This window comes from Pyrgilauda ruficollis, unplaced genomic scaffold (assembly GCF_017590135.1).
Source record: "Pyrgilauda ruficollis isolate IOZ18807 unplaced genomic scaffold, ASM1759013v1 scaffold9, whole genome shotgun sequence".
Classification (NCBI taxonomy): Eukaryota; Metazoa; Chordata; class Aves; order Passeriformes; family Passeridae; genus Pyrgilauda; species Pyrgilauda ruficollis.
Window position 1 is genome coordinate 1975638 of NW_024531043.1, and position 19535 is coordinate 1995172.

General features: G+C 55.9%; 1 protein-coding gene across 2 annotated transcripts; it reads left to right on the forward strand.

Moving 5' to 3' along the window:
- The first annotated feature begins 892 nt into the window (after window positions 1-892).
- MMP11 (matrix metallopeptidase 11) lies at window positions 893-19494 on the forward strand. Of its 2 annotated transcripts, XM_041488884.1 has the most exons (8): window positions 893-1194; window positions 9559-9809; window positions 11374-11517; window positions 12521-12654; window positions 15318-15565; window positions 15813-16026; window positions 17319-17576; window positions 18436-19494. In XM_041488884.1, the coding sequence occupies exons 1-8, from the start codon at window positions 925-927 to the stop codon at window positions 18567-18569; spliced, it is 1653 nt and encodes a 550-aa protein (XP_041344818.1). In that variant the 5' UTR covers window positions 893-924; the 3' UTR covers window positions 18570-19494. The 2 variants fall into 2 exon arrangements, with proteins under 2 accessions (XP_041344818.1, XP_041344817.1); XM_041488883.1 differs by lacking the exon at window positions 18436-19494 and having other exon boundaries at window positions 17319-18417.
- Window positions 19495-19535: the final 41 nt, after the last annotated feature.

Here is a 19535-nt window from a genome sequence, read left to right on the forward strand (position 1 = left end):
AGAGCAGAAGGGTAAATTCCACAGTGCAGCTTGGTTTTCCCTGCTCCCCTGTCCCCTCTTACAAATAAGGCCTCGGGGATATGCTGGGCATGGTGCTCCAGTGCAGGGACATCTTGCTAACAGCCTGTGAGTGAAACACCGCAGCACCTCCCAAAGCCAGCCAAGACCAGGCTCTTTTTTCTCACATCTGCTCACCGTACCCAGTATTTACATCGTCAGTATGGTTCCCATAAAACTAAACATGAACAACTGATCACAGACAAATAAAGCAGTAATGGAGCCTGGGATGTCAGGAAGCCTTACTCACTCCCTGCACACCAGCCCAGGCAGCTGGAGATCAAAGTTCTCTTATTTGCAATACATTTCTTGAAACAATTTTCAGCTAAACTCAGTCTGTTGAGAGGATGCTGACACAATCCAGGGCTTCTCCCATAGAAACAGGAACCAAGAAACCAGACCTGTGCATTGCTGCCTCCATCTCAAGGTGGCTGAGCAGATGGAGAAGGCTTTGGCATCTCCAAAATGAAAATGGGGAGTTGCTCCCTTCCTTCCCCTCCCTCAGCATCCTTGCTCGGGAAACCCTTCTTGCAAAGGGTGAGTGAAGGGCTTGAGTGAAAAAGTGAGCAAAGCAGAGCCCTGCACAGGCAAAACATGGGTTCAAACACATTAAAACTCGGCTGTGAGCTACTCCCCACGGGGACTGGAGCGGTCTCGACGGGCACTCAGAGGATGGGGTTTAGTCCTTGGTGCCCTTAGGCAGGAGAGGTGAAAGACACCTTTAAAGGAGCCCGTTTAAAGGCGCCCCAAGGCAGACAGCACCCGGAGGCCGGTGCCGGGCAGGCGTGGGAGGGGGGTCCCGCCCCGCTCCGCCCCCGGGGGGTGGCGGGGCGGAGCAGCCGGGACGGGCGGGACCCCCCTCCCGCGATGCCGCCGGGCCGTGTCCCCCCGGCCCGTGCAGCCGCGGCTCGGGGAGAACAAAAGGCAGGAGCGGGAGGAGGCGCGAGGAGGAGGGCAGGCGGCCACGGTGGGGGGATAAAAGGCTCAGCGAGGACCCCCCCCCTCCTCCTCTGCCCCATGTCCGAGCCCGCTCCGCCGCCCGGCATGGCCCGCCCGCCGCTGCCCGCCGCTGCCGCCTTGCTGGCCGCCGCTCTGCTGCACTGCGCGCCCGCCGCGCCCGCCCGCCGACACAAGCCGGTGAGTCGGGACCGCCGGTGCCTCCCTCCGTGTCCCCCGTCGCTCTCCGATGCTGTCCCGAGGGCGGTATCTCCCCGGCAGTTCCTCCGCTGAACGGGATGAGCCGTCTTCCCCGGGCCGCTCCATCCACCTCCGAGCCGCGCTCGGGAAGCCGGCACGGGCAGCGCTGCCGGCAGTCACCGGCCGCGGGACGGTGCCCCTGCCCCGGCCGTGCCTCCCGCTCCGCGGGCTCCTCCTGGCTTGTTCGGGAGTTTTCACAGCCGTGTTCCCGAGGGTAAACGGGGACCGGGACAAGGAGAGCTTAGGAGAGGACGCGGCATCCCCTGTGCTTCACAGGCAGCAGAGCTCTCGCTGCTGCTCCAACACCCCCTGCACGCTGTGCTGGCAGCTCCGAGAAGTCACGGGGAGACGGGACTGAAGGGATGAATCAAAGGCGCAGGCAGGAGAGGAGCAGCAGGGCTCTTTCTTCCTGCACATGCCCGCCCGATCCCAGCACCTGGGACTGAGCTGCGAGCAGCAGGGACCGCGGCTGCCGGAGAGGAGCAGCGGCGTGCGGGGGGTTTGGGGGACGGGGGAGGACAGAGAGCTCCTTGTGCTGGGAATGTGTGCGTGTGTAATCGGGTTATTACGGACATGCGCTTGGCTGCTGTGCCATGAAATAATAACAGAGTAAATGCCCAGTAGCAGCCCAAGGGGATTAGTTCAGGTTCTGTCGATGGTTTTATTATCAGCTCTGTCATCTGAGCACTTTCTAACTTGGCTGCTAAATCTGCTGTGGGCTGGGACTTGGCACAGAGCAGCCTTGGCCCCCAAAGTGCTCGCATTCCTCCGAACGAAATGTCACCGTGCTTGGCCCCGCTCTGCCTCTGGGGAAGGTGAGGCCAAGCGCTGCTGGTGGCACCCTGCACTCCAGGAATGACGCTGCTCTGCGGGCTCCAGGCCCGTCCGAGAGCAGCAGGGGATGGGCTGGGAGGGCAGAGCTCCGCCCGCGCAAAGCTGCAGACTGCTGGTTCCCGTGGGACAGGGGCTGGGCTGGCAGGTGCCTCCTGCTCTGCCCTGTGCAAGCTGGGAAGCTGCTGCTCCTGGAGGAACCTGCACAGCCCCTGCTCCTGGTCTGGCTGCCAGCAGGGACCTGTGTGGGTCCTGGGGAAGGGAGAGCCAGCGTGGGTTTCACCCTCTGAGCTCGAGCCCAGTCCAGCTGCCCATGTCACCGTTCGTGTCCTTGTGCCAGTGCCCACAGCTGCTGACTGCCTGCAGAGGTGCGGGGGCTCAGCTGACTTGGCTGGTACCCCTTGAGGTGGAAGTACACCACAGTGCTGGAGGGCACAGAGTCAATGCAGGGGTCCGGGGCTGCTCAGACTCCTGGTCCATCAAATCCACTGCCATGCTCCAGAAGGTTCCCCCAGGTGGCAGTCTGCCAACAGAGAGGTGATTTCTTCCCCATCCTAGGCTAGAGCTCTGCTCTGTGAGTGCTAATCCTCCCTCCTGGCTGGAGCAGTTCCAGGTGATACTCCTGCAGGTCTGTTTTGTTCAGGAATGCCTTGTGCTCGTGTATTGGACCAGCCACGTGGAGCTCGGGGTTTCAGACTGATGTGTTTGACTCAGCCTTTGCAGAGATGGTGGCTGCATTGGTTGGGTTGGAAATGGACAGGTGATCCCCCATCCTTTCAAACAGCAGTTCTGTCATCCCAAACAGCTGCTCTTTCCGGTTCCTCATATGCTGTCAAGGCTTCTGAAGGTTATTCTGCTGCCTCCGAGGCGCAGGCACTGATGGAGGCTGGCAGCCGTGCTCCCACTGCCCTCCGGCCGGGGAGCACACGGGTGCAGGACAGCTGAGGTGGCACTGCCAGGCTGACAGAGGCCACTGTGCCCTCCCTCCCAGGGAGCTGTGCCACGCCGTCATGTGCTCCCTTCTCTGACTGCTCCCAGCCTGCCGCACAAAGGGATGCTTCCCTCATGTCTGACAGCAGCTAATTTCCTGTCTGGGCACCTTTTGCTGTCAGGTGATGAATGAGAAAGGAGCCAAGGGGCTGAGCCGGGAAAAGAGATTCACACTGCTGTGAGACAGAGCACAGGAGCTGTGCCGGTCCGTGGGCTGGGCAAGGACAGCCCGGGTGCAGCAGTGCGCTGCAGGGCTGTTTGTGCTCCAGTCGTGAGTCGGGATGGCAGCAGCTGAGAGGGGAGAGAACCCAGGGCTAAGATTCGCTTTAAAGCCAGGCCACAGGGCAAGTTGCAGAAGGACTTGTGCTCTTCGAGGCAAACTCTGTAGAGCTCCTTCACTTTTACATTAATGCCTAAGGAAAGAAAGAGAAAACTGAGAGCAGAATAAAGGCTGGGTCTGGTGTCCACTGTAAAAGTTGAGAACAAAAGATCCGCAGTCCTCGGGCTGTGCACGCGCAGACACTGAATTCCTGCCCTGCCTTCGGCTCCCCTGGGAAATCAAAGCCCCTGCATTTGTTGGGAAGATCTCTCTCCGTGGAGAAGTGCACCCTCCCAGCTACCACCATAACCCGTCAGGGGTGCTGCAGCTGTCCCCCTGAGCACAGCAGGTTCCCTCTGGAAGCAGGGCACTGCCTTCCCCACTGCCTCCGCCTGCCTCGCTCCGGGCTCAGGCGGCTCCCGCAGGAAGGGTTTGATTTGCACTCCTTGGTTTGGCTATTTAAATCCTGCAGTCAGTGCTGGGGTAATTTTAGGCATGTTTATCTTCTGCTCTGGGAGAGACCCAAGACACATGTGAGTAGTTATTCTGCAGCGGGTTTGTTGTGTTTGTGCTTCACAGGCAGCACACACACCCTGCAGTGTGGCAGGGCTTGGGGTGCAGCTGGCAAAGCACATCGGGAGGCAAAGGAGAGGAGAGAAGCAGTTTGGGGAGGATCCCCTCTCCAGGTTATGTTACACTTGCTTTCCCCCCATTTATTCTGCCCTGGCACCATAACTTGTGGGGCTCTGCAGAAGAGAAGGGATGCACTGTGTAGGAGTTTGAAAAGGATTTTGGGTGGAAAGCTGTCCTGCAGAGTTGCTCATTCTACTTTTTCCTACTAAGTAGCTCTTTCCTACTAATTTCAAATATATGGACAGGTAAATAAAGGGTTTGTGGGTGTTCTTGTACTGGGGATGGCTCAGCCAAAAGCAAATGGGAGCACAGCTGAGTCTGCACATAGCTGCCCAGCAAAATGAAAAGCAGGGCAGCTCAGGGGTTCACTGAGGCCACATACATGTTTTTAGATGCTCACTGAGATCCTGGTGCAGATAGAGGAGTCCCAGCAAGGACAGACAGGTGACCAGACTTCCTCCTCTTGGTGGATTTGGGCAGGAGAGAGGCACTGGTAGCTCATGGCTCCCCTTAGCTTGGATGTAACTGCACAATGAACAAAACATCTCAACCCCCTTGCTCCCCTGTCAGCAGTGTGCCACATCCTAGAGCAGTTTCTTCGTTTCAAGGGGAATTCTAGGTCATCAGATTAAGGGCTCTTGAAACCTTTTGCTCTGTCAGCATCCTGGGGCTTGTTTGCTTTGTAAGTACTCCTGTTTCTGGCAAACTGTTGCTTGGGTGACACCAGCAGCTTGGTTGTGGTGCTGTTGATGGAATAGTCTCACAAACTGTCACATAATTAAAATGTCTGATAATAAAAATAGTCCTGTAGTGTTTATTCATTTGCTTTCTCTTGTTACACCAAAGCCTGGTTCTTCTCATTCTGTCTGTGGCCATAAACATTTGCAGTCTATAATGTTTCATGTTCCATGTTGCTTAGGAAAAATAAACATTTTCCTTTTTTCATTGCCAACAACAACTACCACCAAGTAATCCGGAAACAAACTGTCAGGGCCCAGGAGGTAGTGCTGGATGGTGCCATGGGCTGTGGGAAGTGAGGGGAGAGGAAAATCCAACAGTGTGGGCACAGCCAGGCACTGCAGCAGCTCCTGTTTGGCCTCAGCCTTTGTGCTCTCCCTGCCTGCAGTGGGACCAGGCTGCAGCCAGCATGGAGGAGTCCTGGAGCTGAAGTATTTTGTGTGAGCAAAGAGTCCATGGAGGGGTTGGGAGACCTTGTCCTGGGGAGGCAGGATCAATAAACCTGGTGGCTTTGCCTGGGCATTGTTTCCACCAGCAGTTCCTTGACCAGGAGCACATTTAGCTCGGGGTAGGCCAGACCACGATCATGTTTCTGCCATGAAGTTTCACCTGCAGCATCAGCACCTTCCCAGCCCAGGCTGCTCCTGGAACACAACCTGACCAGAATGAAGCTGGTTCCAGTTTTGCCATTAACCATCAGCTGTAGCTGCACTTTCAAATCCAACCCCTGCAAATCCATGCTGGGCTGAGAGGCAGGCTGCACAAAAAGCTGTCTCTGCATTAGGAGAACAATGCTGATCTCAGGCAGGAATATTGCTGTTCAGGGGGTGCAGAGCCCTTGGGGGCATGGCCACCCCACAGTGGACAAAAATGGGTGAGAGAACTGCAAGAGAAAGCATCTCTACTATTCTTCCCCACAGAAATAAGGGCAGGAGTGCTCTGAGGTGCAGGCTCATAGGGAGGAGTGGGATAATGCTGCCAGCCAGAGGCAGCAAACACCAGGGCCTTGGAAATGCTCTGAGTAACAAAAGGAGGAAGCAGAAACAGAAGCAATGGAAAAGCAGGAGCAGAAGGGACAGGGAAATGGAGACAAAGTCCATGAGCTCATTCCCCAAGTGAAGAGGAAACAGCCCCAGTGACAGGGGAAGCACCCAAGGCTGATAGATTCAGGCTGTAACTTGTCCAGTCACTCCTGTCTGACAGGGAGAGGGGTCTCCTTTCGTGTCCATGCCACGGGAGCAGCCAGGAACCCAGGTGATTACACAAAGAGGACACAAGTTTAAGTTCAGACAGGCAGAGGAGGATGGAGCCAGGCACAGGAGAGCCCTGGGTTTGTGAGCCAGGCACCAGCCCCACCCCTGAGCTGATTTAGGCACGGTGCTGCTGCTGCTCCACTGCAGCTGCTGCTGCTCCCGGGCCTCTGCAGGGTGAGTGCTGCCCAACCCCAGGAGGTTAAAGATGCTCCTGGCTCCTTGGGATGGCTGGAACACTTCCTGGGAAGCTTGGCTGGTGTTCATCTGGCTCCAGCAGACCCAGAGGTGATGGCTGCTGTATCACAGCACTTGAAGGCTGATAAAGCTGTGAGGAACGGAGTGGGCAGCCTGTACCTCCGCTGTGGTTTCTGCTGTCCCGTGGGATCTGTCCTTTCCCTCCTGCTCCCCCTCAGCCTTTCAGTCACGAGGCTGCAGGAGGAGGCACTTTCTTTGTGAGGAGCTGTGACCAGCCTGCAGCACAGCCCTCTTTGGTACAGCTTTGCTCCTCTGCTGTCCTCACTGCCCTCAACCCTTGGTTTCAGGCTGGAATCCTCTCTGTGCGTGTGCTGTGTTCACATTTAGTGATCAGCCTCTATTGCAAAGCCCTGGCCTCTTCCTTGACCACAAGGCAGCTGTTCCCATGCCCAGCTGTGGGTTAAGCAGGGAGGGGCACTGCAAGTGCCTGCACACGCTCAGCCAGAGGCTCAGATCTGTTTTGCACTCTGCTGGGACAAACCCTGGCATTTTCCTTTGCTTTTGCGTGCAGGAATCCCCTCCCCTCTGCTGGCGGGATGGCACCAGTGGGGATGCCCTGATGGGTGCCCAGCAGGCAGTGCCCTCCTCCCCTTCCCCTGGCAGCTCTGCAGCAGCCTGGGCAGCAGCAGGGCCCCGAGTGAGCCCCGAGTGATGCAGTTGGGGTGTGGTAGCACAGCTCAGGGAACACAGCAGATCTCCCCACGAGAGGGAGGGCTCGGCACTGGCTGGGAAGGATGCAACCTTAAGCAAGCGGACACGGTATCTAATCCCTGGGAAGTGCCTGCAGCAAGGTGTGTCCAGCCAAGGAGGCCAAGATCTGCAGCCTGGGTGTCCCCTGAGCATTGTTTGGCAAGTGGTTTGTGCCTGTCACATTTCCCCTTGCCTGCAGTGGCATTTTCCAGCCCTTTCCTGCCATGGTGCTAATGTCGGTGCGGTGACGACAGGGACAGAGGCACTGTTTGTCCAGGGGCACACACAGGGCAGGTCTCACCTCCTGCGGTACCCAGAGCCACCCACAGGAGCACCCACCCCATCCAGGACTGGGTCTGTACAGGGCAGGAGGAGCAGGGAGGGTCCTGGTGTTGCAAAGTGGGCTTTGGAAAGCTGGGATTCATAGCAGTGCCTTGAGCTGACCAAAGGGGGAGAGCAAAGCTGCCTCTGCTCCACCTCTGAGCATGGGATTCCTCAGGGCAAGAAGGAAACAGGCAGCTTCTCCTCTCTGCTCCTGGTCAGAGGAGAGTGATAACCTCCAGTTTATGGCAGTGGCCCCAGCCTGTAAGGAAACTGGCCTTCCCAGGAGGGGAATGTGCAGAGCATCATCAAGGCAAATACCAGGGGTACGGCATCTGGGTCAGCCCCAGCCACCTGAGCACTTCTTCAGGGTTTCCCTGTGCTCCTAGGCTCTGCGCTTCCTGGCCTTGGAAAACCAGATGCATTCCTCACCCCAAGGCCTCAGGTGCCAGGACCTGGCAGTGGGGGCACCCAGGAGCAAGGGGCTGAGCAGCCCTGCAGGCTGTCTCTGGTGACACAGCTGCCATTGCGTGCTTCGGTGTCATCGGGGCTGACAGCAAGCTGCTGGCCAGAGCATGAACCTTGTCAGCTTCTCCTGCCAGCTGTCCTTTGCAGCAGTAGCTGCCAGCCCAGGCAGGGTGCCAGGTGGCTCTCAGAGAGCTCCTCTCAGAGGACAGGTACCTCAGCCTGGCAGGGTGCCAGCCTCAGCAGGAGCAGGCGGTGCAGGCTCCTCGGGAGCCCAGCCCGTGCTCCTCCTCCCGCTAAGCCCTGCATGGATGCTCAGTGCGTGGCTGGTGCCTTGGGCAGCTTTTGCTGTTCAGGATGTGAAAAGGGTTTCTCTCTCTGCTGGTGCAGTTCCTGTGGGGTGTGAGAGTGCACTGGGACACCAGGATTGTACCAATGGCTCTGAGGCACAGGCTGGCAGGTGCCCAGCCACCAAGGGGGTCTGTCTGTCTGTCTGTCTGTCTGTGGAGGACCAGCCAGCAGGCTGGAGGGATGACAGGCACACCAAAAGCCCAAAGTGATGTGTGGACACCCAGAGTGCAGCCTGTGTGCCCTGCCTGGCTCCCCTGTCCATCCGTGCCTGGCTCAGGGGCACGGGCTGGGAGCTCAGTGGTGGAATTGATGCCAAGGCCTTCACACTTCATTCCAGCCCGCGTGAATGGGCTCATTGTGGAGCAGAGGGTGGCAGCATGTGGATTACAGCATCATGGCAGCTCTGGCACCGTGCCAGCCTGACCCCCATGTCGCTGGCAGGGCAGCCAGGAAGAAGGCAGCTCTTTGCAGAGGAAGAGAGCCTGCCTGAAGGCCAGGTCCTCCCTCTGGAGCCTGCCTGTCCAGCTAGAGATGCCCCATTGCAGCATCTCAGCTCCTCCCTGCTCAGACACCTTTAATTTGCTGCATAAAATCAGCAAAAAAAAATCTGTTTGGCCCTCTGCAGCACAGCGATGTGGATCAAGCACCTCTCACCCCACATGCCTCACGGCAGCTTGGAGGTGACACCTGGGTCGTGTTTCATGGTGGCAACATGGGAAGGAAACCAGTGGAAGTCAGCTAATTAGCATTAATTAATGTTGTCAAGAGAAACCTTGCTTTTCCAGCCAAGTGTGGGAGAGCCCAGGAGATGTTATCCCGAGCAGAATCACAGGCGCAGGAGGTGAGGGGACACGGCACAGTCCTTCCCTCTGGCAGTGGTGGGGGCTGCAGGGACAGTCTCTGCTGCTCCCTGCCGTGGGCTGGGCTGTCACCCACATCCCTGTGTCCGGCTCTGCCGTGTCCACTGGCCCTGCTGAGACCTGCCCACGGTGCCAGGACAGCAAGAGGACACCACGGAAGGGACAACAAGGAGCACAACTGCGTACTGGGGGCTAGAGACTTCCTCCCATTAATGTCACCTCTCCCCGGGGCCAGCAGGGAATAAAGGATGTAGGGCAAAGGGAGAGAATTTATTCCCTAGTGATTTGTTTTATACTTGAAGGGTCTGGTTCTCATCCACAGCCTGCAAAAGTATTTCCTGCCGGCCGGCTGCCAAGGAAATGTGGACCAAAAATAGCTGAGCGCTTAGTGGGTGCCATGGCACGACACAGTGCCCCCCAGGTGTGAGCCAGCCTCAGAGCAGGGAGCATGGCGTGTTTGTGGGGAGCAGGCTGTGCCCTACCCGTGGGGAAACAGCCCTGGCAGAAGTGAACTCTGCCGCAGGGCTGCTGCGGGCTGCCCACTCCTCCGCAGCATCTTCACGGACACTCAAGTCGCGCGTCTGCTTTTGCCTTTCAGGACATCTCTCGAAAGCACCACACCTGGAAGGAGCAGGCTCCTTGGCTGGCTGCCCTGGTGAACGCCGTGGGCACGGCTGTGCCTGCCAAGGGCTTCCCCGCGGCCGCCGCCGGGCCCCGGGCCGGCTGGAACCCGCGCCGCTGCGGCGTGCCCGACCTGCCGGCGCTGCCCGACGGCCCCGGCGGCCGCAACCGCCAGAAGCGCTTCGTGCTCTCCGGGGGCCGCTGGGACAAGACCAACCTCACCTACAGGTAAGGGAGGCCTGCCATGGCAGCCAGGGGGGTGTGACACCCAGGCTGGTGTGGCACCCAGGGGGGTGTGGCAGCCCGGCTGGTGTGGCAGTCAGGCTGGTGTGACAGTCAGGCTGGTGTGACAGTCAGGCTGGTGTGACAGCCCGGCTGGTGTGACAGTCAGGCTGGTGTGACAATCAGGCTGGTGTGGCAGTCAGGCTGGTGTGACAGTCAGGCTGGTGTGACAGTCAGGTTGGTGTGGCAGCCAGGGGGGTGTGACACCCAGGCTGGTGTGGCACCCAGGCTGGTGTGACACCCAGGCTGGTGTGACAATCAGGCTGGTGTGGCAGCCAGGCTGGTTCACTTCTCCCTGCCCAAATGCTCGGTCTGGTATCCCTGGAGCTGGGATGTGACTGTGAGAGGCACAGGGGCCAGGGGAGCCATATGCCAAACCATGGCAGGCTTGTCCCCAGCACCTCCTGAGCACACTCCCAAACACAGCTTGGCCTCCCGTTGTGCACAGCCATTGCCTCAGCCCTGGGCAGTGCCACACCAGCACCCCTGGGCACACAGGGTCACTGCCCTACTCTGTCACTGCCCCACTCTGTCACTGCCCTCACCCAGTCACTGCCCTACCCTGTCACTGCCCTACTCTGTCACTGCCCCACTCTGTCACTGCCCTCACACATGCTGAGCTGAGCCCCCACCACCAGCGCTCTCCTGCTGTGCCTCTGCCCCCACAGCCACCCCGCAGGGGGCTCACCTCACAGTTTATTTTAAGATCTTTTTATTCAGCTGTTTTTGATGGTCTCATAAACACCACTTCAGTGTAAAGTTTTGCCCAAATCACTCCACACATTCTTAGTTGTGAATCTGCCCAAAACACTGGCGGGAGGGTTGTGCTGCCTCTGCAGCTGCCCTCAGGGGTATGAGTGGAGAACTGAGCACAGTCATATGGACCTTGACAGCATGTAAATCATCTTGTGCTTAATCCAATACAGGAGACAGTTCCTCACACCATCAGGAAGCTGCAGATAACAGAAAGGCTTATTCCTTTTTTTTCTTTTTGGTCAGTAGTGTTAAAGAAAGAAATACAGAAGAGATTTACACTAAGCTGTTAACATTACTGTTAATGGAAGGGAAAGAAACTTCCCTCTGTGGAAGACATTTCAGTCTGCTCTTGTTATTGGAGGAAGTGGGAGCAACTCAGTGAACCCAAGTTTCCAGGGGCAAAAAATGCAGTGGTTAAGGAGAAGAAATCACATCACACCACTCTCAGGAATCTTTGTGGTGGTGGCCTTACAGGGGATAGACCTGAGGAGTGCTGTGGCACCTCAGAACAACACAGAATCTGCAAAACTCCAGGGAACTCACCTCTGGCACATCAGGCAGAGGGTTTCAACACTGATGGGATTTATCTGCTGCACATATTGCTTGGTAGAGGGTGCTGGAGCAGTGCATGTATGGATTGGAGATGTTCTGGTGCTGGGAATGGTGGCCCTGGTGATGCTGATTGTAGAGCTGGTGCCTTCACGACAGCCCATCCATGGGATACTCTCCTCATCCAGTGTCTGTTGCCTTCCAGAATCATCAGGTTCCCATGGCAACTTGTAAAAGCTAAGGTGAGAAGGACCATAGAGGAAGCTTTGAAAGTCTGGAGTGATGTGACCCCGCTGACCTTCACCGAGGTGCAGGAGGGACGGGCTGACATCGTCATCGACTTCACCAGGTGGGCAGGGCGGGAGCACAGCCTCCCCCTGCCAGAGGAGCAGGGCTGCAACCAGAGCAGAGGCCTGCCAGCACACAACTCAGGCACTTACATGGGGGCTCATATTTCTGCTTTCAGACACTGGGCTCGTTTTAGTTTTGTCAGTCGTGGGCTGCTCGGTGTGAGTGCAGCTGTTCCACTCAGCACCGTTACTGACCATTCATTAATTTTCCTGGTACATTTACGTTTCTCTGCCCACAGGCTGTTTTCTTAAGCGTTTGTTTTGACTTTCCATCTTCAGGTCCTCCATCCTGTCCCTTGACTGAAGGATGTAACTGTCTGCCCAAAGACAAATATAGTTTCTTGGTTAAGGGAATCTTGGCTCCTGGCCTGAAATTCCCTTTTGGCAAAATACTCACTGGGGCAAAGGCTTCCCTGAGCTGCGTGTTTGCACAGAGCTAATGAGGGCAGTGGAGACTGTCCAAGCAGTGATGTGATTTCCATGCTGTGTATTTGTCTCCCTCAGCTCTCTCAAGTGGCCACATCTCTCATGGGTTTCCTTCATTACTCATCAGTGGCTTGGCTTGAGTGAGGACCTGAGAGTTTGGCTGGGTTTGCTGCCAGCTGCCCCTCCACAGCCCCCTACCACCCAGAAATATCAACTCAATCTTGGCTTAGGCAGTCACCTCCTTAGTTCTTTAGGCTCCACAGTCAGCTCTGGGCTGGAAGCTGGAGAGGGGAGGGGGAGAAATATCCCTGAGAAAACATACAAACTCCCCAGAGCTTGGTGTGACTGAGATCTGCTTCCTTAGTGCTTGGTGTGATCAAGCTGCTTCCTTAGGGCTCTGGAGCAGAATTTGGCTTGTGGCAATTGGAATAGCTCTGAGCAGTTGATCTAGACCAGCAGGATGAGCTCAGGGTGAGAATGAGAGTTGCTGTCCCCTCTCAGTGCCTCCCACCTTTGGCTATGTGATGCTGGAGCTCCACGGCCCTTTGTCTGAGGTGCAATGTGTCTTCCCTCCAGGTACTGGCACGGAGACAACTTGCCTTTTGATGGGCCTGGAGGGATCCTGGCGCACGCGTTCTTCCCCAAAACACACCGGGAAGGAGACGTGCACTTTGACTATGACGAGACCTGGACGATTGGGAACAACCTGGGTAGGCATTGTTTCAAGGGGAGCTGTGGGTGCTCCAGGATGCTTGTCAGTGAACTTGGAAATGATTCCCTGTGCTGTGAACAGGGGCCCTGTAAAACTGAGAGGGAACAGCTATTTTTGTGGTGAGCATTGTCATCTCCCACTGGTTAGAAGCCGGCTGTTAGCATTCAGGTCCAGGACCTCGGCTTCCCCACGGATTCCTCCTTGTGGGGCAGCAAGAGATGGCTCTTCTGCCCAGCCATGTGCCCTGCCACTGGGGAATTGCACCCAGCATCGGCAGGAGTCATTAGAAATGAAACGAGGAAAGGATGAAGGAAAACTGAGGCTGGAGCTCTGTGTGACACCGTTGTCTTCCAAAGAACAGCCTCGGTCCCAGGCCCTGCACGCATTGCTCACCCTCTGCCCTCAAACAAGTCCATAAAGGGAAACCAGCCAGGCTCCAGCTCTGTCCCCATGGCCTGGGAATGCTCTGACCATAAACAACACCACATCCAGTCAAGACTCTTTTTAAAATTTTTGCTAATAATAGATCCAAGCTGGTAGCTCTTTGCTTGGGCACTCAGGGTCTGGTGTCACAGTATCTCATGAGATACTGCACTACTGCCTGGGACCATCTGGAGCAGTGCCCAGAGCATCCGTTCCTGGAAGACTCACCAAAATTAACCTGGGTCAGCTCCTCCTTCTCCTTCCCAGTTTATCTACATGGACAAAGAAATAATCACAAAACCCAAGTGAACCCCAGGCCTCTCTGGGGATTCCCAAAAATGTTGGCCATGTCAGTGGGCACCCCCAAAGCCCGTGGGGTGCCACTGCCATGTCAGTGCCAGCTGTAGGCCACTTTGGCTGCGTGGGGCACAGCACTGCTGTGTCTCCAGCCCCACTTGTGCTGACCCAAAACAAGAATCACAAGCACAGGACCTCTTTGCAGAGGGGTTTCTGCTCCTGGGGCAGGGATGGGCTCTGTTGGTTTTCACCCTCTGTTGTTGAAGAATTTCCTGCATTCTCCCATAAAACAGTGGGGAGCAACCAGGAAGCAAAAGTGGACCCAGTTCCCATCAGAATCCAGCTCTATTCCATGGCATTCCCCGTTTCTGCCCCCCCTCCCATATCATCCATAAGTAACTGTTGTAAAAGCTCTTTGGAGCTAATTGCCATTTAATATGCTGAAAAGAGCTTTACGATATAAACATGGATAAATCCTTGACTCAGCTCTCAGTGAGACAGGGAAATCCTTGGCCTCATTTACTGATGGGAGAGCACGAGTGTGCCCTGGGGTCACTCCAGGGCCGTGCAGGAAGCAGGTCCCAGGTGGAGGACCATCCATGAGGGACACAGGGATGCTGTCCAGAACAGCTCCTTCAGCTGTGCTGTTGTGCACCTCCCCTGCAGAATCTGACAGCACAGCTCATCTGCCAACACTGGAAAGCAGCAAGTGAGGAGCCTGCCAAGCTAAACAGAAGTGTCTGAAAGTTTGTAATAAATCACTGGCATGGAAATCCCACTCTCTCAGCTGACCTAGATGTGTTGATTTAATCAGGTCAGTGCTGTGCAGATTCATGGCTTCCAGGTAAAACTGGCCAGTGGAGGAAGGCAGGGCTCACCTTCCCCTCCACCCTTCCCAGGGGTTCCTCCCCAGTGTATTCTCCCTGCTCCTGGTGCTGACAAGTGACCTGCTCCCCTGGAGCCAGCAGGGAAATCCTGCTTGGAGCATCAAGGCTGCCTGACCCACATCCCTGCTGCTCTCATCACTCGGGCTGCAGCTCAGAGGATTTCTGGCTGAAGGCAAGTGAATGAATATGCTGGGACATAGTGAAATTTATCAGCTTTAGAAAAGACCCTTTGGAAACTAAACAAAACCTGCCAAACAAGACAAGTTTGTGTACTGAAATCCGCCTTTCCCCCTCTCCTTTCGTAGATGCTCCAAGGTCATGTATTCCTAAAACATGGTCTCCCATAAATCTGTTTAAGTCTGGTGAAGAAGTCTCAGATCTTGACATTAGATAATCTTTTATGGCTTTATTTCTAAATGACACCTTCTTGACACAGTCCCCAGACAAGCAATAAATGAGCTCCCTCTGCTGTCTGTAACAACGGCCTTTGGCAAGTGTTAATCCCAGAGCTCTCTCACCAACACCAGTATCTTCCACAGTGGGTGTGATCTAACTGGGACTTGCTAAACCTTCAGCTCTAGCCAACATCTGCTTCAAGCTGGGTGGACAAACACCAACCTGATCACACCACCTCCTACACCTCTGGTCTAGACTTCCTTCTCTGTGCAAATTTCTCCTTTCCAAAAGTGCATGGAAAATCCTTTTCTTCCTGGTAGGTGAGGAGGTGACAAGAGCCTCTGACAACAGAACTGCAGATTACCAACATGTCCAGGTTAATACCCAAGTGTATGAATTGACTCATGGCGCTTCTGAACCAGTAAACTCCTTTATTATGCCCTTAAAAAAAAAAAAAAAAAAACAAAAAAAACCCCCCACAAACATATTTTTGATCTACACAGGAGATATCTGGGAACAACACAGTTGGAGGTGGCTTTCTCTTTCCTCTTTTTGGACTCCTACAACACATGTCAGTGTCTGGTAACTGGTAGGAACATGCCCAGGAGGCCAAAGCACGTGAGTAGACAAAAGTATCTTCCATCTTTTCCCTTGGTAGGCACTGACCTCCTGCAAGTGGCTGCCCACGAGTTTGGCCACGTGCTGGGCCTGCAGCACACGGCTGTCTCCAAGTCCCTGATGTCCCCTTTCTACATCTTCCGCTACCCCCTGAGCCTGAGCGAGGATGACAAGCAAGGTATCCAGTACCTGTATGGGAAACCCTCACTGCATCCCGACCCAACCCCAACCCAGCCAGCAGAGCTGCCCCAGCCAGACCTCGAAACAAACGAGATCACCAACGTGGAGGTGAGTGCAGGGCTGCTCTGTGCCCTTCCCCGACACCCTGGCTGGGGCTGCCCTGGCAGCAGCCCGAGTTGGTGTCTGCCTCTTCCACCATCCTGCACATCCCAGGCCCAGACCCACGGCTGGCACTGGGACGTGCAGGGAGGGGATCTCTGGGCAGCCCGTGCCCAACCCAAACGGGGCAGCTGCCTGGACACGGAGCCTTCCCCTGGGCTCAGGGTGGCAGCCCTGACCCGCCGTGCCTCGGCAGGCCCTGCAGCCCGACGCCTGCCTCACGGCCTTCGACGCTGCAGCCACCATCCGAGGGGAGCTGTTCTTCTTCAGCTCCCGCTACGTGTGGCGGCTCCGCGCTGGAAAGCTGCAGGACGGCTACCCGGCTCTGGCCTCTCGCCACTGGCAGGGCATCCCCAGCTCTGTCGATGCCACCTTCGAGGACCCTCTGGGCAACATCTGGTTTTTCCAAGGTAAGAGCTGGACTGTGATCAGATGGCTCAGAAATCTCAATTACTTGGGGGTAGTCAGGACCCAGCAGGTTCCTGGGAGAATAAATCTGGAAATCCTCAGCAGTCCACTAATCCTTGTTATTTGCTTCCTTATCTATTTAAACTTTTTAGCAGGTATTGAGGACAGAGAACAAGGGTTCATTTTTGTTTTAAACACAGCCACAATATCCCACTCTCCTTCCCTGGAACACAAATATTTGTAATGAGCCTCTGCCCTGGCAGAGGAAAAGGAAGGAAACATTTGCTCCATCTCTCCGGCTGTCATGGGAAGCACTGTGCCAGAAGTGGACCCCAGCAGCTGCCTGGTTGTGCCTGTGTCCCCAGGGTCCTGCTTAGGGTGGGGACAGCATTTTCTCTGCTCCTCAGAGACCTGCATGTGGAACTTCGCTAGTACCCCATGGCTTTATGAGCCCACAGGGAGCCTGGGTGCAGAGCCAGGCAACCTGCAGCAACCAGAAAGATTAGGAATGAAACCACCTCCTGGCCATCTCTGGGGTCCAAGGCCAGCAACAAACCCTGTTTCAGCTCCACCATTTTCTTTAACGCTCCTCCCAAGTGGAGGTTTAATAGCAGGGATGCAGAATGACCTGGGAACTCTGTGGGTGTGCACACCCTGTCTGCACTCCATGAGACTGAGCACCAAAATCACACCAGTGGCTCTGCAGGCAGAGCTCCTGCACAAACACATTTCTGAGCACCTGACCTGCACACAAGGGCTTACAGTGCTAAAATTGGCAGGCTCCTACGGAGAGTTAAAATGAGATAAGGGGAAAGTATTACATGCTGTAGGCTAATTACAGAGATTCCCATTTTAATCTAATCTGGAACTCTGCTTCCAGTCTCTATATCAACTTGGCAAATTCTTCTTGGTTTCTGCAGCTCGCTCCTTTCCAGCCACATGCCCTCTTTGTGCCTGTGCATGCCCACATGATTTCCAGGTGCTGAGATTGCAGGGCAGAGGCTGGTCCCTCCAGCCAAGTCCTTTATAACTTCCACAAATAGAGAAAAATGCTGCTGAAATGGATCTTCCTGTCCCCCAACACCCCCCAGGCTGGACTGAGGTGGGATGCCAATGCATTGACAGCATTTTGGACACACAACAGTGGCAGCATCCATTACACTTGGTGGTGTTTTGCCTCTCAGGCACAGCTTCCCGTGGGATCTCTGCCAAGGCCCCAGCTCCTGTTGCACAGTTCACTGCCACATGATCAGAGTTTTTGACCCCTTGTTTCCCTTTTCTGTCTCCTCAATAGATTCTCAATACTGGATTTATGATGGTGAGAGACGGGTATCTGGCCCCACCCCAATCGTGGAGCTGGGCCTCCCTGCATCCCCAGTGCAGGCTGCTCTGGTGTGGGGGGCTGAGAAGAACAAGATCTACATCTTCAGTGGCGGCAACTACTGGCGCTTCAACCCCCAGAGGCGCCAGGTGGACAACATCTACCCGCGGGCCATGGCCGACTGGCGCGGCGTGCCGCCGGAGATCGACGCCGCTTTCCAGGATGAGCTGGGTCAGTGCAGCAGCAGCACAGCCTGCTCTGGCTGGCAGCACTGCAGATTCACACGGGGTAGTAGTGGGCATTGCCCAACCACAACACGTCCCATACAGTGTAGAGGGGCAGTTGCCTCCAGTGGGAAGAGAATTGAGAAGTTTCATTCCCATTAATTGCAGCAAGTGGTATGTAAGTGTATGATAGAGAGAAGGCAATATCTGACCAAGGAATGGTCACAGAGTGCTGCCCACCTCTCACTGCTGCTGCCAAAGGAAGTGATGAGAAGACAACAGAAACACTGCCCACACTTCTGCCCGGGGAGCTGAACAAAGAACAGGCTGCTTTTGGTATTGACCAGTCCTCCCCTGTGTGCCCCATGCTGAAAACAGTAGGGCAGTGCCACAGAAACACTGGGGACAGCCAGGGTGCTTGGGATGACAGGTGTGGTGACTGCCTCTTTCCTCTCTAAGGAAGACGTGAAACAACTCCCCACTGCTTCCAGAACCTAAATTCCAGGGCAGCTTGCCCACAGAACAGATGCTCTGAGCAGGTCTTCACAAGTTGCCTGACCCTGTCCTAAAAATCCCCTACACTCACAGGGCTGGGTCACTACAAGCGTATTTAAACCCACCAGGAAAATAAAATAAAATCCATCCTGTGTACCGTCCAAAAAGTAAAACTAGACTTTTAATCTAAACTAAAACAGTGTGAAAGAAAAGTGAATGCCGCAAGCCTGGGTCCAAGTAAAATCTCCTGCCACTTGCAGCTCTCTTTCAGTACCGCATGTGTTGCAGAGTGTCAGCTGAACAAAATGCCAGCAAAGAGCTCTGAGCCACGTGAATGCTGCCTCTCCTAAACCTTCCTCTCTCACCCACAGGTTTTGCCTATTTCCTGAGAGGCCGAGACTATTGGAAGTTTGACCCAGTCCAGGTGAAAGTGCTGGAGGGCTACCCACGCCAGATCAGCCAGGACTTCTTCAGCTGCACACCCTCCTCCAACTCCTTCAGATGAGGGGCATGCCTGTGTCCTCCACACTCCCCTGTAATCTCCCTTTACCTCCAGCAGCCACACAGAGGGTTCCCTCTGCCATTCCTGGCTTCCTTCCAGGCTCAGCATCTGACACAACAGGTGTCTGTCACAAGTGACAAAGTTTGCTCCTCTCCAGTTCCAGCAGCCCCTGCTTCAGCTGCTATCAATGTAAAAGCAGCTGCCATGTTCTTTACAGGCAAGGGAGGCCACTCTCTTCTAGCAATAGCATCCCAAAAGCCATCAGGCCAGCCTAGAATGGGATCACGCTCTCATAATTAATCTGAACCCATCCTGTAGAACTGATCCACGGCATTTCCTATGTTTACACAACTCAGTACGGCAGCCCTTCGCTGCTGCAGACGCTGGCCGAGGAGGAATGACCCCCGAGGCCGGGGCTTTGAAGGACACCGGCCCTACCTGCAGGGGAGGAGCACCGCTGCCAGATCCACTCCGCCGGGGCAGCCGTGCTGACTGCCAGGGCCCTGCCGCAGCCCTAGCCGGCTTGACGTTGTATCCCTAGCATGCGTTAGGATTTCGTACCGATCTGTATATAGACAAGGGGAGGCCTCCCTCCCTCGCTCCCTCCCCGGTGCTGGGTGCCAGTGCTGGACACTGCCCCGCGCTCATCCCGCCGCGGTTCCCATCCCGGGATGCTCAGATGCACTGATTGCTCGTACCGCCGTTCCGGGCCCGGGCTGGCACCGCAGCCCCGCCGTGCCTGCCCGGCCTTACACCGAACACCCCGGGCTGCGAACAGCCCCCTCCCTGTCCCAGCCGAGCCCGGGTGCGCGGCGCGGCGCTGGGGATGTGCCGTGTCCCGGCCGCCCGGAGCCACGGGCCCAGCGCAGCCCGCTCCGTGTGTATTTATGTTCCGCCCCGCCACAATAAAATCCGCCTCTTTTCTACATCCCGCCGTGCCGCCCGTGCCTCCTTCGCCCCGCCCGCCGC